Source organism: Poecile atricapillus, chromosome 6 (assembly GCF_030490865.1).
Source record: "Poecile atricapillus isolate bPoeAtr1 chromosome 6, bPoeAtr1.hap1, whole genome shotgun sequence".
NCBI classification, from domain to species: Eukaryota; Metazoa; Chordata; class Aves; order Passeriformes; family Paridae; genus Poecile; species Poecile atricapillus.
In genome coordinates, this window is record NC_081254.1 from 7,079,059 (window position 1) to 7,098,649 (window position 19,591).

Genomic DNA, 19,591 nt, shown 5'->3' on the forward strand with positions numbered 1-19,591 from the left:
ACATAGGAAGTTTAAGAAAGTGTGCATATGCTTTTAATCAGAAAAAATTATTTTTAAAATGAGGAGTCAAACTAGGCATCTTCCATAGGCATCCAACATCCTTGCAAGAGGAATAAAAATCCCATGCCAGGCTCCTTCTCAGGACTTTCATGAGGAGATGGAAGCTTATTATAAGGACAAGAAAACAGATTAATGAAGGAATGAAGTGTCTGAGGTGCCTATGGGTGTCAACTGGAGGCAAAGCAAGAGCATGGGAGGCTTTGGCAGGGCAAGGCTGGAAAAAGTGCTGGGAAAGTCAGCACAGAGCCACAGCAGGGCAGGGAGATCACTCAGAATAAACAGCCGGCCTTCAAATCCCAGCCAAGGGGGACATGAAAGGCTGCCTAAGCTCTGGCAGAGACAGGTGATTAAAAAACAAACAAGATCTTGCTTGTCTGAGGGTGGAATATGCACTCATTTTTTTTCCTCATTAGGGAAAAGCTCCCACAGTTATTGGTGTGGTGATTAATTGACTTCCAGGTGTTCAATATAGCAGAACAGGGCAGGCCAAAAAGCAGAACCCAAACTTCACCCTGCAACTCCTAGCACAAATATTTATAAATTTTAAAAAATCCTCCTTCAAACAGAGCCGTGATGGGGAGCCTGCCAGGTAGTCTGCAGGGCCACGGGATGATCAAGGCAGAAAAATACTTAAAAAAAGCTCAGAGAGAATACGGTAGCAGCAAAAACCTCATTCCCCCCACCACTCTTTTGTGTTCACCATGGAAGCACAGCAACACCTTCTCCATGTGGGGTGTCCAGCAGGTCCTGCAAAAATCCATGGCCTTCAGAGATATTATGGATGGAACAAGGCAAATTAAGAGTCCCATTTGTGCCAGGGGGTTTTAGGTTCCTACTGAGGATTGCAAATAAAAGAAACAGCTGATATTTTTAATGAATGTATTTAAATGGTGCTTAATAATTCAGGAGTGCAGTTGCATTCAAAAATCCAAACAGGATTTTTAGGCATCAGACTACGTATTGATTTCACAATCCCATGATCCCATGGAATTATTATGAGGGAATTTACAACTGAGATGCAGAATATGCATTTGAAGCTTTCAAGAACAAAAAACAAACAAAAAAAAAACCTAGAAACAAAAATTACTATTTTTTTTGCTGTGAGATATGGATTAAAATAAGAGTAAAACAGGCTTAAAACTTAAAAGGAATAAAGACAGTTTATTAACAAACTATTAGAATACCAAAATAAACTTTCAGAAAACCCTTTTACTTCTCACTACTCGATTATTTCTTTGTACACATAACAACATAGAGACAAAAAATTTTAGAATCTTGGTGGTCAAAACCAGTCTCAATTTCTAGAGTCTTTTCATCAGTCCCTGTAGAGAAACAGAAGTCTCTTTCTGCCAATCTATGGAGTTTCTAGAGTCCACTCCTCCCATCCCACACTATTCTGAGGTGTGCATGGGTCAAATTGAGTCCAGGGATGTTATTTTTAAGGATAAGTTATTCAAAGGTAGAAATCTTCTTCATTTGCTTCTGTGAGCCTTCCTGGAAAACAGCCATCTCCTTGGCTCCTTTAAGGCTTCAAAATCCTCACTTCACTCGTAAGTTCCAGCAACTCACAGTATCACAACCACTCTCTTTTTCTTTAAAGTTCACACTTTGAATACTTTACTCCTCCCATACTCTAGCCATGAATTAAAGGAGTCTTTAAACTACTAATGTCCATCTCCATAGCTGTAACAGAAAGACATTTCAGCAGCAAGCATCTTCTTTCTCTCTCTTTCTTATTTAAACTTAACTCTTTTCCTCACTGTTTTTAGTAGTTCTATGATGTCTTTTGCATGCTGATTGTCTCTCTTTCTTTGTCTTTCTGAGAAAAAAAGAGTAATCTGTACGTCTATCAGGTAATAAAAAGATTAAAGCCTTAGAAAAAGCTGCAAGAGTTCATGGTGTCAGGTTTCAGTCCAGCAGCAGAAACTGAAAACCAAGCTCTGCTAGACAGCTTTGCTTCTTTCCTCCCACCCCCGCGGCTTGGAGGGAGGGGGGAAGGCCAAGACAGACCCTTGCTACCTCTCAAAAGCCAGAAACCAAAGAGAACGAGAGAGCTCTGAGTGTACTTCTTAAGGGGGTGTTTACAAGTTGAATTCACTTTTTAATGGTCAGATCTGCTGTCAATTCTTGGAAATGACCGATAATTGGTCAGGAGGAAAAACTCCCATCGGCCACCTGTAGCTTCAACTGCCCCTCTTTTTACTCTGTCTTAAAGGTGAAGCTACCCCATGACACCCCAAAATAAACATGACTTTTAAAATAAAAATAATATCTTTTCTAATATTTTTAATATATTTTATTTAAATTATTTTAGGATGTCCAGGAATTCCAGGCTTCCAATAGAAAGATGTGGACAGTGTGGAATTCCTTTCAAATTTTTAAATTAAAGTCAGGGTACAACAATAATTGTTCCACAGCTGATAAGAAGGATTTAAAAAATCAGTTTTTCTATCTTCTCCATCCACCTGAAATGCAAAGCTGAATTTGCCAACCATTGATACTTAAAGAAAACTTCCTCTTTTTGAGAAGATGAAGAAGAAAAGAAAGGAAATGGCACATTTTGGGAGTTGGAATAACATCATTTTCTGCTTAGAGCTGCTTTTTCCATTGGTGAGGGTGTTTATGGTGTATTTTGGGGAGTTTGGGGGTGTATTTTGGCATTTTTTTGCTTGTTACCATAAAAATCATTGTGTTCTAGGAAACTGAAAGCCAACTGAAGCCAAAATTCCTCAACTAGGGAGGTTCTTTTCTGAGCAGATAATATATTCCTGAGAGGTGCTTTTTGTATGATTGAAGACACCAGACCATGAACAAGCTCCAGGTTTCACTCTGGTGACGCTGCTGTGATGATTCACAACCACTTTGAGCACCCAGCAGAGACATCACTGGGACTCAGGGGCCAGGGCCACCACACCAGCACAAGTAAACACTGGAAAATTCTGCAAAGAATAAAATTGCATGGAAAGCAAGTGTTCCTGACGTTTTCCTTGGATTCACCAAGGTGAGCTCAAGAAATCCACTGAGGTAAGGGACAAAAACCTACACAGGCAATTTATTATTGAGTCAAATACAGCAAGACATTTTCTACCCATGAGTTCCACTGCAGACTGAGCTGTTAAGGCATAAAGGCAGCTAGAAAACTAAACCAGAGAGACCAGAGCTCCTGGAGCGGGGCCAGCGGAGGCTGCGCAGCTGAGGAAGGGCCTGGAGCATCTCGGTGCCCAGGAAAGGCTGAGGGAGCTGGGGCTGCTCAGCCTGGAGAGGAGCCCCAGCTGAGAGGGGCCCTCAGGCCTGGCTGGCCCTGGCTGCAGGGAGGGCTCCCAGCAGGGCCCAGCCTCTGCTCCGGGGGCCCAGCAATGGCACCAGAGGCACGGGCAGGGCCTGATGGCAGCAATTCCCCCTGGCCAGGAGGCAGAACTTCTTCCCTGGGCAGTGCCCAGCCCTGAACAGATTGGCCAGAGAGGCTGTGGGCTCTCCTGCCTGGGGCTGTGGCAGAGCTGTGTGCACACAATGCTGTGCCCTGTGCTCTGGGATGGCCCTGCTGGAGCAGGGAGGTGGCACCAGCTGCCCACTGAGCTCCCTTCAGCCTCAGCCATCCTGGGATTCTGTATTAGCACAATCAGTTCCCACTGGACATTTCACACCAATATTTGATACCCTTAAAACTATTATTTTTTACAGGCAGCTGTAATTCTGGCCAGTGGACTTCAGATAAAGTCTCAAGACCTTCCACCTGCATCATTCTCACAGCTCAGCTGAGGAATTTGCTGCTGAACTCTCATCCTTCTGGAAAACAAGGCTGAGGAGCTTTTCTCCAGATGGAAAATATCACTAAAGCAACACACATTGCCCCTGGTGCCATCCAGAATCCCTTCCCAGGGAGCCCTACACTATTAAACCAACCAAGTTCTTGATGAATTGATGAATCATTATGGGCTCTCCTTGTGCTTTCCTGAGGTTGGAATACGAACTGTAAGTGGGAAATGAGCTGAGTTCTCTCCATGCTGTGTAGAACTGCCTGTGACTTCACCAACACTCGGCACTAAAAACAGCAGGGAGAGCTGCAAAACCATTCCAACATCATTCCTTGCTGCTGTCTCAGCTGCTCTGCCAGCCCAACAAGGGCTGTGACAAAACACTAATGAGCAGAAATCCATCACAGAGCACTTGCATGTCAGCAAAACATGGGGAATGTTTCAGTGCAGTTATCCAACCACAACGGAAGTCAATCCAAAAAGCAGGAATATCGCTACAAATGTAGGAGATAACACCAAAATCTCGTCATTAGTCAAGCCATGTCACATCAAATGTCCCATTTGTAGGATCTCACTGTTCTCCCTCTTTTCTTGCTTTCCCACTGGCAGCTACATTCCTGCCTTTGATCAGACGCGGGGGAGGCAGAGCCTCACATCAGGAGCCAGCAGAATTCCTGTGCTGCTCTTTGAAGGCTGATGTGACACAGAGATGTACAGGGATCCAGGGGGAATGGGATCCTCTGACCCTTCGCATTGCCACAACACAGGAATAGTGGGCCAAGACCTCAGCTGAAGGCTTTGGAAACTTTGGAAGCAAATCGCAAGCATGGATTTAAAACACATTCTGAAGCTGAAAGAGAATAAATTCTCTTCAGGAAATTGTTAGATCAAGTTGTCATGGGAGCTAAAAAGAGGTTTTTATAGCAACAATTCTGGGCCAGGAAGCACTTCCCAACTTGAGGAAACCAAATCTATGTTGCTAAACCCCAGAGATTTACAGCTAATTCACCCAATTTATACCTCTTAGAATTACAGAATCAGTAAGATTGAAAAAGAGCTTTACACCATCCAGTCCAACCATCAATTCGTCATCACTAATGTGTGTCCTCGAGTGCCACACCCACACTTTTTTTAACCCCTCCAGGGAAATGATGGGGAAGCCACAGCTTCTCTGGTCAAAGCTGTGCCAGGGCCTCCCCACCCTCACAGGTCAGAATGTTCTCCTAGGAATGTTCTCCTAATATCCAATCTAAATCTGTTCTCCGGCAGTTTGACGACGTTTCCCCTTATCCTGGTACTCCATGCCTTGGAAAAGTCTCTCTCCATCCTTCTTGTAGCACTTCATTATTAGAAGTCTTGAAAGGCCACAACTGGGTCACCCCAGAGCTTCTCCTCTCCAGGCTGAACAATCCCAGCTGTGCCAGCCTTTCCTCCCAGCAGAGCTGCTCCATCCCTCTGATCATCCTGGTGCCTCCTCTGGACTCTCTCCAGCAGCTCCAGGTCCTTCCTGTGCTGGGTCCCCAGAACTGATCTGCAAATTTAAAACTAAACTAACTTTACTCTTTATTTATTTTTCAGGAGATCCCCTTCATTTCCAGAAGGCACAGCTAAAAAGCCACGGTGGGTAATTTATGCTGTTGGCACCTGTGACCTGACCTGTCTTGTCTTTTCTCGGGGTAAAAATGTGTTTTGGTGACCAATGGGAAAAATTAAGACAGAGGATTAATTATTCAATTCACCTTCCTTTTAAGCTCAGCAGTAAATTATCAAACTGCTTTTAGCTCATGATTTAGCTGCTCAGTACAACCCATGGCTGCTGCATTCCTGGGTTTCTGTCATGCCCCATGTTTATGCAATTTCTTGAAATGAAAACTGTAAAATTCAAATATCCTGGCAGCTCAGGTTGTTAACAGAGTAAGCTGTCAGAGAACACAATTCCTTCCATTCATTTGTAAAAACAAGCCACCTTTGAGGGGAAGAAAAAAACCCCAAAATATATTGAAAGAGCAGCAAGAAAAGCATAATGAACCTGAGCACAGAGGAGAACAGAGACTATTTTTATCAATGATGTCTCCTAGGAACAGCAGGGCCAAAAAAGAATTGAATTTCATCAGGATCTGATCACAGTGCTTACTAAATTGCTTTTTCTGTATCTGACATGCTTGATAAGAAGTGTCCCCAGCAGTGTCTGTGCAGGGGACTAAATGAAATGCATTATGCAGTGGGCCTCCTGCCTCAGCAAAACCAGAATTCAGGCCAGAGCTTCGCTTCCTTCCAAGATGATGACTGGCATTAAAGAAAATAAACATTTCTTTTTTGACATTTGCCTTTTTTCCCATACAACTATGAAGTCTATTTCCTTGATTATCCCTCAAATTCTTGATGGTGGGTTTCTTATTATTCCAAATTTTGTGCAGAGGAGCAAACTGTGAAGCCTAAGACATGCACTACATCTCCCCAAAAATCAGAAAATATTTAGCAACCATGTAGCACCACCATAACAACTTCCAGATTATTTTTATTTTCATTTCTAAGAGTAACTTCTTTGCAATTAAAGAAATCCTTGTAATATTAACAAAATTTTCTTTCCTTATAAGTACTATTTCTCACAAAAGGGATAATTCTCTCTATGATATATCTATATCTATATATATTTCTCTTCCTAAGGACAACAGGCTGATGGCTTCTCTTTGCCTTTAGAAAAATTAGCCACACAATAATACACCACAAAAGGCACAAGAAGTTACAAGCAAATGATAAAAGAGGAGAAATATTTGATGGGAAAATATAACCAGCACCAGGAATCTTTCTTAATTTCAGTTGTATGGAAGTAGTCAAAAACCCAATAAAGTAATTAATTTGAAATAAAATTAAAAAAAAAAAAAAAAAAGAGAGAACTATCAGGATGAACAAGTCAGTGTTTCACCCAGGCCCTTGGTCTCTTGGCTGATTCTCTCTACACAGACATTTTATTATGATAATGTTGGTGGTTCTTTCTCTTATTCCTGCATTTCATCTTCCTGCAGAGCATTTGGCATTTCCTCATTCGAAGGAACAAGCCAGGTCCAGAGTCTCACTGCGGCAGCAATTTCAGAAGGCTGAGCCAGGAAGGGGACAACTGGAGTAAGCAAACCCCACTGCAGGTCCCACTCTCAGCTTGAAGAACTTTTTCATTTTCTGTACTGATTTTCCCCTCTTTTGGCTCCTGAATGAGCATTTCTCCAGTCCTGGAGTGGGAATCTCATCTGGAACTACCTCACTACTTAATTCCAGCTGCACAGTCCTCTCCTCAGTAAAGTTTGCCACCCTATCAGGAAAAGAATTCTAGGGAGAGATTTTGTGGTCAGAGCCAGCTACAAATTCTGCCTCACCATTATTAAATCCATTTTATTACATTGATTTAATGGTAATATTAGAAGAGGCACTTTTAGATTGAAGGTTATAGAAAAAACTCGGTTTTCCCAGCTAAATTTTGGATGTATTTTCAGTAAATTTGTGCAGATGTAACGTGTGCATGTACACTCCTCACCTGCAACGCTCACGCCTTTCATCGCTAAGCTCATCCTCACATCTTTTTAGGGTGAAATAGGGAAATTTTGTGTTTTATTAAATGTTTTTCTTTTCCAATCCCAGGACAAAAAAGCAGGAATTATTTACCGAGCACACCCCTGCTTCCCCAGCACTGCTGCACTGCCCAGGGTATTGATCCAGAGCCAAATGGAGATTTATCCCACTTTCTCCTTTCAGGAATTACCTTGTTCTCCACAAGAGATACCTATAGGACTCAAGGAATGTTTTCCACATAACCATTATCAATAGCATGGAGCAGAGGCAAACATGACTGTCCCAGGAATAGGAGTTTTCTTTTAATTTCATTCCCAAGGGTGATTTCATTTTAACGTGCACTCGCACATATTCATCAATTAAGGGTTTGCAGATCACATTTGATTAATTGAGGAATTAATTTGCACTCTCTGTATTGTGACAATAAGCTGAAAAGATAAATAATTCCTCCTGACCCTTAATGATCAGTTACAGTTTAATAGGACACCCAGGCACTGAAATAATTCTCTCTGCACGGCCCAGAGATGTGACACAGATGAGAATTTTTCTGGAGTGAAGTTGGCTAATAAAGCATCACAGCAGGAGTATTTTGTTTAAATGTCAACATTTAAAGCCTTCAAATGCTCCGAAATGACATTTAAGGATCAAATAAACTGCTACATATGTTTCCTTTGTGACAACAGCTCCACTTGGTGCTATAACAATCACAAATCTATGGAACAGAAAACAGAATTGGATGTTACAGGGGCTCCTCAATCAACACTTGGGTGTTTTGGCACTTCATTAATTCGTTAATTGGATTTTTAGCCTCAGTTTTGCCGCACAAAAAGGTGATTTGTGCTCCTGAACCTGCCCTGCTGCCCACACCAAACCTCTGGGGATCCTTGGACTGCTGTGGCTGTGAACAAAGTTTGAATCAAAGCAGCTCCTCTTCCTTCCTGATAGGAAATTTCTTCTAATTTCAGAACCACTGTTACTTCTTCCAAGCAAATGCAGGAACTTTTTCTTTCTCAGCTCCTGGAAAAGCCAGAAGAACTGACCATTTTCTCACCTGTAAGTTCCTAACCATGATGAAAAGTAACAGTCATTGATTGGTGAAACATTCCCAGATTTCAAAACAAAACAAAACAATAAATTATAAAATCAGTAATTTTTGATAATGAATCAAATTTGAGAGTTGAGCAAAATTTCCAGCCCAGCCTGAATCTCTGGAGAGCTCCCAGAGCTGCTGCTCCTGCTGTGTCCCACAGGCCACACCGTAAGCCAGCCCCAGCAATACTCAAATATGCTTCTCTCAATGGAAAAACAACTTCAAAGAATATCTTCAGGGACATTTTTCTTTTCCTGTTTCATTTTTTTGACCAAAATCTTCTCACTTTTCAGGCAAGCTTGATCCCATTTCCCTTAAAACCTTGACCTTTAAGGATTAGAACTACTTTATATATATATTTATTTTTGGTTTCCCCCACAGACAGCAACTAAACTTCTGAACCACAACTGGGTTAAAATTCCCTATAAAAAGTGCCTTATTCCCTTATTCTGCAGTCTTGCTATAATTTTCTCAACCACAGTGTTGTTTGACACACCTGGTTCTTTAAACAATTGTTACATTTTGGAAGTTAAAATTATGGTTTTGTTTGGTTTTGAAGGGCAAACCAGGTGAGTGAACCTCTCCTCTACCTGAAAAACATCTATATTTAAAGTCACAGGTTAATCTTAGATTAACAGGGACTGTGTGCCTGATCAATACATCAGCCAAGGGAAGAACTTGCCTGGCTGCTAAGGGAGATTATTCTCAGGTTTATGTATTCACATATTAAAGTTCCTGACAATTTTAGTGACAATTCCTTTTAATTAGACATCGTGGTATCCTCCCAAATATATAAAATTTAATTATCTGTAACATCACATTTTTGTGATTTTAACCTTTTAATCCTTCACTACTTTTCAGTGATATTTTCCTTAAAAAGAGACTCTGCCTATCAAGGGATGCCATGTGGTAGACAGACAATCAATCCTAAAAAGGGGAAGGAAAGGGAAAATCACATCAGCAGACTTAAAACACCTTTTATAGCTCCTTATCAGGTACTGGCAGATAATCAATAACTTATCAAAGCTGTCCATTTTGATGTTGCTGAATTACTCATTCAAAATCACTAAATCAGGTTAAAAACCAGCCCAATATTGTGAACTTTATCCTTTACCTTGAACTTCACATCAATCTGGTGACCTCTGTAGGGCTGCAGTTAGGGTGAAATAGGGGGAAATGTAAATGAAAAGTTTGCCTGGAATAAACAGGGCAGCTGCAACCACAAGAGGATTTTATCATTGTTTTTGCCTTGCTTTCCCACTTCCAAAGCACTTTATGATCGCCTGTTTATCTTGCATCTCTGCTGAAATTTAATTAGAAAAATTGCTATCTGCCTCCAATGACAAATAACTTGGCTACAACTCTGCCTTCTTCCATAAAAAGCACCCTGACAACTGCAGAGGTGTCAGGGAGGTCAATCTGCATTTCCCCTCCACTCATCTGAGTCGCAGCATTTACCTAAATTGCTACTGAAAAATTAATCTCTGGAAAATGGGACAATTTGCTCATCTTTCCATGGTAGAGGGACTGTTCAGAGCCTCATTCACGAAGTTCATTTCTAATTTACTTAAGAATAAGAATGTAGAGACACAGCCAGTTTTGAAAACATTTCTCTGGTTATTTCCTGAAGTGACACCAATGCCCTGTCCACCAAATAATTTTTGGAATTAAAGTACCCAGGAACTCCCATTCATCTTAGCCCAGCACTAATTATCTTGAACCGAATATTTTAGTCTAATTAACAGCAGGGCTAGATGCTGCCTATTCAAAATATAAAATCACTTTTTTCTTGTCCAAAATGATTTGTATAAAGAGAAACAATTCTCCTAATGATGAAAACTCTGTTTTCTCTGGAAGGCAGACTTTGAACATTCAGTTTTGCCAGCAGACACAACTGTAGTCAATCATGGGCTAATTCCAGCAGGAAATGTAAACACCATCCCCAACAAGAGCATTTAGTAGCAGTCCCAAAAACTGGACAGGGCCTGTTCAGCTGGGAAAGGAATAATTAGAAACAAATTAAATCCCAAATAATTTCCTGAGGCTTGATGCCACTGAATCACAAATGCAGCTCGTAAGTCTAGACAGGCCAAAGGCTGGCAAAGCTCTTTTATCATATTTGAATTAAAAAAGGTAACTCTTTGTACAAATAAGGCAAAGAAAATAAAGGTAGACTGAGATTGAACTGCTCCAGAGACCAACAACTCCCTAAATTAACTGTGAACATTTGCAGTTTAAAATGTCCCATATCTAACAAACAAACACAAAAATAAATGACAAGGAAAAGTGGCAGCTGAACGTGAGTTTTTCGGTTTATGCAGTTTGACTATTAGGGGTGATTCCCTCCCTGTGAATTGTCTTTAAGCAGTCAGGTTTAAAAGCCAGCAAGAAAACACCCAGTTATTCTGTGGGATTTTACCACTCACACAGGTAAGAGAGGCATTCCCCATCTGCTGAAAGCTTCTATTAAAGTGGAATTAACCACTCATATCCACTTCAACTCAGCCTAACAGGACAAAATCTGAAAGCTGTGTCTTTTAGTGCCCCAAAAATCTTCCTTGGCAGCTGTGTGGGAGCTCCAGGTGAACCAGCAAATCTCTCCCACTTCAGGGGTGTTTACTTGGTGTTCATTGCATGGCAGAACCCTGGATCAAATGTCTTTTGTACTGGTACTTCCCACAGCAAAATAAGGTAATTAGTTAGTTAGTTAATTAATTTAATGACCACTGGAGGAAATCCAGAACATTTTGATGAACTTTTCTCTTTGATTAGTATAACCAAGATGGGGAGATGCTGTTTCCAGAATTTTCACTTTTGCTGCTCCTGCAAGTTTTATATTAATGTGCCTCTGGGAGAAAATTCCAGAAGGTTTGGGAGGAATTGGAATTTGTGGGGCCAAAGGAAGGAACTGCAAGATAATTCAGTTGGAAGGAACTGTCAGGTGCTTGTCATCTTCAAACCCAGAGGTACCCAAAACCAGAATTAATCACAGAATTAACTAGGTTGGAGAAGACCTTTGAGATCATCAGTCTAAAACCAGCACATTCTCTGCAGTGCTAATTAATTACCAATAATCAGCATAAAATTGATTAGTCCAGAGCTGATAAACTCTTGATATTCTGGAAGTGTCCTGTGCTCCCAACGCCAGATCACTCAGCGGGATTACACCACCTCCTCAGAAAAATGCCGATTTCTCCCCCTGAATACAAACTGATGGAACTGAAGAGGTCTTTCTCACTAATAAAGACTTCCAGGGGCACCTCCTGCTCTCCAGTGTCTTTTTTTCACTCCTCACAACCTCACTGTAGTTTGAGAATGTTTTATTTATTATTTTTTAGCCTTTCATCTCTCTGTGCTCTGCTCAGGCCCAGCTCCATGAGGGCACCTGAGCTCACAGACCCTGTGAGGTCCCTGCTGACACAATGGGGATAAGCAGCACAAACCTAAACCCTTCCCATGCAGGAAGATCCATCAGAGGTGCAAGAACAAGGAACTTGCAGAAGAGTGAGGTCCAATCTGTACTTAGTACAAAATCCTTGGTGTCATGGAGTGTCTCAGTGCCCATGTGGGCTCACAATTACCCTATGGAGCCCCATAATAAATCCCATAGTTGCAAATCTAATCCAGCAATTAATTAAATAACTCTAATCTATATTTTGCTACTTAACAGGCTTTTCTCTTTTGCATGATAATGGAAAATATGAGTATAGAAGTGAAGGAAATCTTCACAGCATAAGTGTGACAGGAATGGACTGAAAGGGGAAAAAAGGAGGAGAAATTATCTTGCCCATGTTATGAGATATTCATGAGGTTGTACTTCTTTCTAACTCCACGTGATGACTTGCACATCCTGATAATAAATGCTAATTTATTCAAGTCTTCCTGATACAAGAGGGGAAAAAAATTAATTGCCAGAGCTGGTCAGACACAGAAACATATAAAAAATATAATATAATATAATATAATATAATATAATATAATATAATATAATATAATATAATATAATATAATATAATATAATATAATATAATATAATATAATATAATATAATATAATATAATATAATATAATATAATAGAATAGAATAGAATAGAATAGAATATAATAGAATATAACATAATATAACATAATATAACATAATATAACATAATATAACATAACATAACATAATATAATAATAAAACCTAATCAACAATCAACACAGGTTTTCTTGGAAATTGAAATTCAGCTAATAGCAAGCAATTAATTCCCAACTTTTTACCTCAGTAAATTCATGGATAGATTCCAACTATTCTGGACAAAAATATTGCTTTTACCAGTGACATTAAATGTTTTATTTTAGGGGTCAGCTGAGTGGACATCTTGCCCAGTAAAGCAGGACTTCTCTTTCCAGCTACTGCCTCTGAATAATTCATACTTCAACTTTGTTCCTCATTCATTAATATTCCATCTCATCTTCATTGAAAAATTAAAAAGCCAATTAAAAATAAAATAAAAAAAAGATGTTGTAAAACTAAAAATAGTCCTTTAGCCTAGGGAGTAGGGTAATGGTAGCTATGGAGTCGCTCAGTAAAGAATAAATATAATACATAAAAATGTAAAGGATAAACATAATTTTAATGTTTTCTAGCCAAATCCAGGTATCATCCATATCTTCCAAAGGAGTTATTGCTTAAAAGCCAAGTAAATATTTGATATTCAAGGTATAACTTCCTCCACTTAGGTCTATCAAAAGTGCTGCAAAGAGATAAACAGCGAAGAGTTCAGGGTTCATCAACAGAACCCAGATCTCATTTCATAGATCAGGGGCAGTTTGACACAAGAAAAGCTAAAAAGCAAACAAAATCAGCTGTCCCTGAGCATGCTGCAGCTCAGGAAGTTTAAATAAATGAGTTTTGCAGCTCAGTACCTAAATCCCAGGTCAGATTTCTCCTGGCCAAGCCCCTCTTCCTGGCAGACACTGCTTTGTTTTCCAGTGGGGAATGTGCCCTGGAGAAGGGCAGAAGCAGAGCCAGAGCTGGGATCCTCTGACTGAGAGGCAGCATGTCAAAAACTGTCTGGTTTGTGTTACACCTTCAGATAACCAGATTAAAAAAACATAAAAACCACCAGTTATTTATAATTCCTGCCTAATCTGCTCCCACACTGGGCATTATAACAGATCTATGCAGGTGAATAGGGTCACAGTTTGGGTGCTCACCCTGAGGAGGTCCCACACTCAGCTGGACAGGGAGCTGCCCCTTTCCTTAAAATCCCACCAAGCCCAAAGCAAATTAAAGTAGAATTTAAAGTCAAAACAGCTCTTCACCAAGCCCCAAACACAACACAGCTACAAAGGGTTTTTAAAGTACACCAAGGTGTAGAAGTGTGTGTGCAGAAGATGTGGAAATCAGTACTCCGAGGTTAAATATGGATCATCTCTCCTTTCCCTTGACCCATCCCAAAGATAATTGCAGCAGGAGTCTTGAGGCCACACCAAACAAGACACCAAAATGTGTGGGATGGGAAAAGAGTGCGAGGCACAGGACAGGAAAGGAGATAAGGCAGGGTAAAGCAGGAATCTCCACACTCCCAACTTCAACCTGCCGTTGGCTGGAGGCAGCAGGACACAGAGTGTGTGCTGTAATGAGCAACCAAAGTTAAAAACCTTAATGTCAAAGCTTAACATTATTTTAATGTCATCTTAATGTCAGAGTTAATCAAGTGGGACAATACCTGGTGATTCAATTGGTTCTGCCTTTTTAAATTCTTAAATATATGAATCAAAAGTCACATATCAATATTACTTCAGCAGTCCCTGTTTCTGTTCCTTCCACCAGATTTCCAAGCAGCAGCTTTGCTGTAAGAAATGGCAATTGGCACCAAATTGCAACAAGAAGTGATGAAGTTCTCACCTCATTTTTGTACTCATGTGTGCATGTTTTGTAAAATGTGCCTTACACTCACATTTATCCTGACCCCAGGATGTATTAACTGACAGACTTAGCACAAGGACCTACATGGGATAATTGCTCTTCAGTGTCTCTTGATAAAAACCTGGTAACAGCAACAAAAATACTTCCAGGGGTCAGTGACTAATGCTTCCTCTTCCCAAAAATCTTTCTCCTATAGTTTATAACAACCCTCCATAGAATAAAGTCAAGTGCCCTCCCAAAAGTGTTTCTTGGGGATATTTTGATAGCTAAACATGGAGATATCAGGAAAAGCAATTCCAAAATTTGCCAGCTTTCTGCAAGACTCAGCCCTTGCAAGCCAACAGGCATTTTGGCACTAGATCAAAGCTGGAATTTCACCATCATTCCCACAGGCCTCTTACCTTGGTTTCCTCTTGCTTGGTGCACAAAACACAGCATTAAGCACAGGTGGCCTTTTAGCTACAGCTCCCAGCTGTGCCCACAGGAAAAGATGACAGGCAAACAGATAAAACCTGGAAAAATCCCACAGGACTTACAGGATCTGTCAGCTCTGGCAGGCTGGCTTGGTAGGTCAGGGGTCTGCAGTCCCGGGTGTTGTTCACCAGCACACAGGGGAGGAACATTGGTCCCAAATCATCCCCATCGAGCACATCCACAGTCAGGGTGGTCGTGCTCGTCCTTCGCTCATTCAGGTTTTGGGCTCGGTCCTGTGGAGCAAACCAGGTCCACTTGTTGAGACTTCCTGAACTCAGAATCTCCTGCAAAAAATCTCCTAGGAATCTCTTAAAAAGAAACACCCCAAAGGTTTTAAGCAAGGCTAAGGATAAAACATATAAGTATCAGAATTATCCATGTTCTAGGAGTAATTACAGGAACTTCAGCCCCAGAGGTGCAGGCTGAAAGGCTCACAAGTAAAATTAAGATAAAAAGTGAAGAAATATTGCAAGACATCTATCACTCAGAAATAATGCAGCTTGGGAAAACCATGGGACTAAAACTATAATAGTGGAGCACGTTTGTAGAAAATAAAAAGGCCCTGTGCTTTATTTATAATCAGAAATCGTTGTGGTTGTACCCAAAGTACACATTAGCAACAGTTCAAGTCTCCTTTCTTCCTTTAGTGAAGAAACATCATGACTAGCTAATATTTTGTTTAAAATACTAAAAAATATTCCCATTTTCACAGAGGAACTGCTGCACAAGCTTTCCTTTGCAGAGCTAAAATCTTGGGAGGGGGGGGACTATGTGCCATGAATTACATCTTGCCCTCCTAGCCTAATGTAACACTGAAAAAAAAAAATTAAATTTCTTTTTTAATTCATGCTGTTTAATAACATCATCTATGTAAGATGAAGAGGCCATTGCTCTAAATTGGATTGGATGCATATTTTTTTTTCCTGTTTTGCAGTCCACTCAGTTCTTGCACCAGCTTCACATTTAGAGCAAATATGGGAATTTCTGCATTCAGCTTTCTTCATGGTCAATGATGAAAAACAATTCCAGCTTCAAGGAGCAGCTTTCATCATCAACTAAACCATTTCTCAATTCCTCCAATAACTGCCTCTGAGTAATTCTGGATCAAAGCAGATAGAGAGTAATTAATTTCCATCGGTATCTTCAGGATGCAAGGACAACAAGGCACTGATACATTGATGGTGTAATCAGAGGAATGCGATTGCACAGTACACACCAGAGAGAATGAAATGCAGCCTGCGGGATTATAGAATCCCAGAATGGTTTGGATTGGGAAGGACCTTAAAGCCCATCCAGTGCCACCCCTGCCATGGGCAGGGACACCTTCCACTATCCCAGGGTGTCCCAAACCCCAGTGTCCAGCCTGGCCTTGGACACTTCCAGGGATGGGCTGTGCTTTATGGCTTTTCCCAGCAATAGGAGCTAAATAGGCAGCAGGAGGAGCATTCCCAGCAGGGCAGGGAGGGATCCTGCCCCTGTGGGCAGCCCTGGAGGCAGCTCTGGAGTGCTGTGTCCAGCTCTGGCTCCTCAGCACAGCAGGGCCAGGGAGCTCCTGGAGCGGGGCCAGCGGAGGCTGCGCAGCTGAGGAAGGGCCTGGAGCATCTCGGTGCCCAGGAAAGGCTGAGGGAGCTGGGGCTGCTCAGCCTGGAGAGGAGCCCCAGCTGAGAGGGGCCCTCAGGCCTGTCCTTTGGACATTTCCAGGGATCCAGGCAGACACAGCTTCTCTGGGCACCGTGTGCCAGGGCCTCCACATCCTCACAGGGAACAAATCCTTCCCAATATCCCATCTAACACTGCTTTCTGGCAGTTTGAAGCCATTTCCCCTTTTCCTGGCACTCCATCCCTTGGAAAAGTCTCTCTCCATCTTTCTTGCCAGCTCCTTATGGTCCTGGAAGGCCATAACTGGGTCACTTCAAAGCTTTTTCTCTCCAGGCTGAACAATCCCAACTCCCCCAGCCCTTCCTCCCAGTAGAGCTGCTCCATCCCTCTGCTCATCCTGGTGCCTCCTCTGGACTCTCTCCAGCAGCTCCAGGTCCCTCCTGTGCTGGGTCCCAGGGCTGGGGCAGCTCTGCAGGTGGGGTCTCACCAGAGCAAGGCAGAAGTACATGGAGCATTGAGTCACCCCTGGAGCCTGGCTTCTGCTGGCAGAATGCTAAAAATGCCACAAAATAGGTAAGAAAAAATATTGCAAAATGTATCTACACTTCTGTGTCAGAGAGATGACAGGAATGTGAAAGTGTGGATTCAGGATCTCCTGTTGCTTCAGAGCAAATATTTCCCATGAACAAAGATGTATCACAACAGCTGTGAACAACAGAGGAGAAGTTTTCATTTCAGTTGTTATCAGAAGGACAAAAAGGAAAAAAAGCTTTCACAGCTCTCAAGGGCACCAAAAATCCACTCTGATGACAGATATATGAGATACAGTTTATACATCACTTTTCTTCTCAGTGCGAGTTATCCACTGCCAGCCACCCTGGAAAAACCTCTCAGCACACTTGCAGTATGACTTGAAGGAAAAATCACCTCTTTATAATAAAATGTATTTCCAACCTGAAGAATACAATGAAATTGTGTCCATTAGACTCATCTGAGTGAAAATTAGCCTCGCCAGATTTGTTGGAAAATGGGACATTTAGTGCCATGAGGCTGCACTTTTCTGCATGGGCTGCACTGCACATTTGCAAGTTGCTTCTTGTGCCAAAAAGGTTCGCTTGTCACACACTGAGCAAGCTTTTTTAAGCAGTAATAATATGTCTGTGCTTTCGACAGGATAAATCTTAAATTAGATCTTCAGCAGAAGAGGATTTATCAGAGCTGGTATTTCAGCAAGGCTGTGCCTTTCCTTGGGAATGAAACTAAACCCGCACCTAAATCAGGGGCATAAATGGCCTTCAAGAGATTTATACTCACATTTGCTTGAACAATGACAAAGTAACGAGTCTTTTCTTCATAATTTAGTCTTTCCCTCAGAACTACTGCTCCAGACAAAGTGAGAGGAATATCAAAGGTCCTGTTGGAAGTCTGCAAATGAGAAAACAACACAGTGAAATTGAACACACCTCAAAGTTAAGATGTGTTGTAGCTGGGCCGCAACAGGATGACCCCTTGGTTGGTATTCCAAGGCTGCATCTGCTCTTCAGATCAGAGTTTATAAAGCCTTCTATGTTTTCTACCCACCCAATTTCCTCCTGAAGAACCCCACAATAATGAATCTGTACAGAACAGAATTCTCCTGGATTCTTTACCTATCTGCTGCACAGAAGTCTGATGAGTCTGCTTCTTTCCCCTTTGCCATACTGAATTTGCAGTGGTGCATTCAGAACAAATGCTCAAGCGGTAGAGATAAGAAATCCACATCATTGTACTTATCTGCCTTTCATGAGGGCAATGAAGTGCTAAACAAGCAGAGAACGTCAACCTTTAGGTGAGAGCTCATGCATATGTTCCTGTCCGAGGAAATTCACATTTCAGGGTAAATGCAGATGCTAAATCGGGTGAAATGCCATTTGTTCCTTGTATTTGCTTCCACAGACTCAGGTGACAAAGCTGGGGCAACAACTGGCAGGAGGGGACAAATTTCTGACCTGAGATCCAATTGCAATTTCATTATCAAATTAATCTAATTTTTAAAAAAAGACATCTTTCCATGCTTCAATCTCCCAGTGCTGAAGATAGTTAATATTTAAGTATTTTGAACAGGCAACAGCAATACAGGATTCCAAACACAGCACAGGCACACAGGAATGTTGTTTCTTTACATCACATAACAAGGCCTTTTTCCTCTAAGAGCTTAAATAACTCCTAAAATTGCAGTTTGTTTTTTAGCAAATAAATGAGAATGAGTGTTAAATTTCCCATGCTGCAGGTACCTGTGGTGGGCAGGAAAACAAGATTGAGAAGTGTGTCCCAGACTGATAAATAACTGGAGATAGTCTGAGTTTGGCATTCATCTTTTGGGATAAAATATTCATCATTCCCACACAGAGGGAAAAAAATTAATTAGGAGATTTATACTGGAGGCAAAACAGAAATCATGGAATCCCAGAATGGTTTGGGTTGGTAGAGATCTTAAAGCCCATCCAGTTCCACCCCCTGCCATGGGCAGGGATACCTTCCACTATCCCAGGTTGCTCCAAGCACCGAAGTCCAACCTGGCCTTGGACACTGCCAGGGATGGGATAGACACAACTTCTCTGGGCATTACTGAAAGTGAAATAATCCAGCTGTGCTGACCAAGCATTCCTCATGGGCAGACAGGATACTTGACATGAAGGAAAGCATTTCTTTGCGCCCAACAGCAACCTCTTGTTCATATTGTACTTCATGTTATACAAATACAAATACAAATACAAATATGAATAAATAAAAATAGGGAAAAAGCCTGAATGGCTGTACCTTGTCATTAGGATTATACTGGATGACATATTCTATCTGGCCATTGGGACCATCATCAATGTCAATAGCACCATTGTTTCCAGAAAATCCTGTGAAGATGGTTGTTCCAACTGGAGTTAACTGCAAAAACAGCAAGAGATCCCCATTAAAACCTTAAGGTTTTAAAGTTAATTTTAACCTTATTTTTCTCCCTAGTTCTGGTCTATAATGTATCAAGACAGAACTTCACCTTTTTTCAAAAAAAAAGACAAAAAATGAGAAAAACACTCTTTAAACTTGAAAGAATCCATGCAATAAATATAGATTAAATGAAATAAAAGCTCCCTTTTCAGACT

General features: G+C 41.2%; 1 protein-coding gene across 2 annotated transcripts in view; it reads right to left on the reverse strand.

Moving 5' to 3' along the window:
* The window catches only part of PCDH15 (protocadherin related 15), a 324,226-nt gene that overhangs the window by 171,865 nt on the left and 132,770 nt on the right, over nt 1-19,591 (reverse strand). For both annotated transcript variants that reach the window (XM_058841858.1, XM_058841859.1), the window contains exons 6-8: nt 19,257-19,376; nt 17,772-17,882; nt 14,921-15,091 (exon numbers count right to left, since the gene is read on the reverse strand). In XM_058841858.1, the coding sequence (XP_058697841.1) occupies nt 14,921-15,091; nt 17,772-17,882; nt 19,257-19,376 (402 nt within the window). The remainder of the gene's footprint in view (nt 1-14,920; nt 15,092-17,771; nt 17,883-19,256; nt 19,377-19,591) is intronic.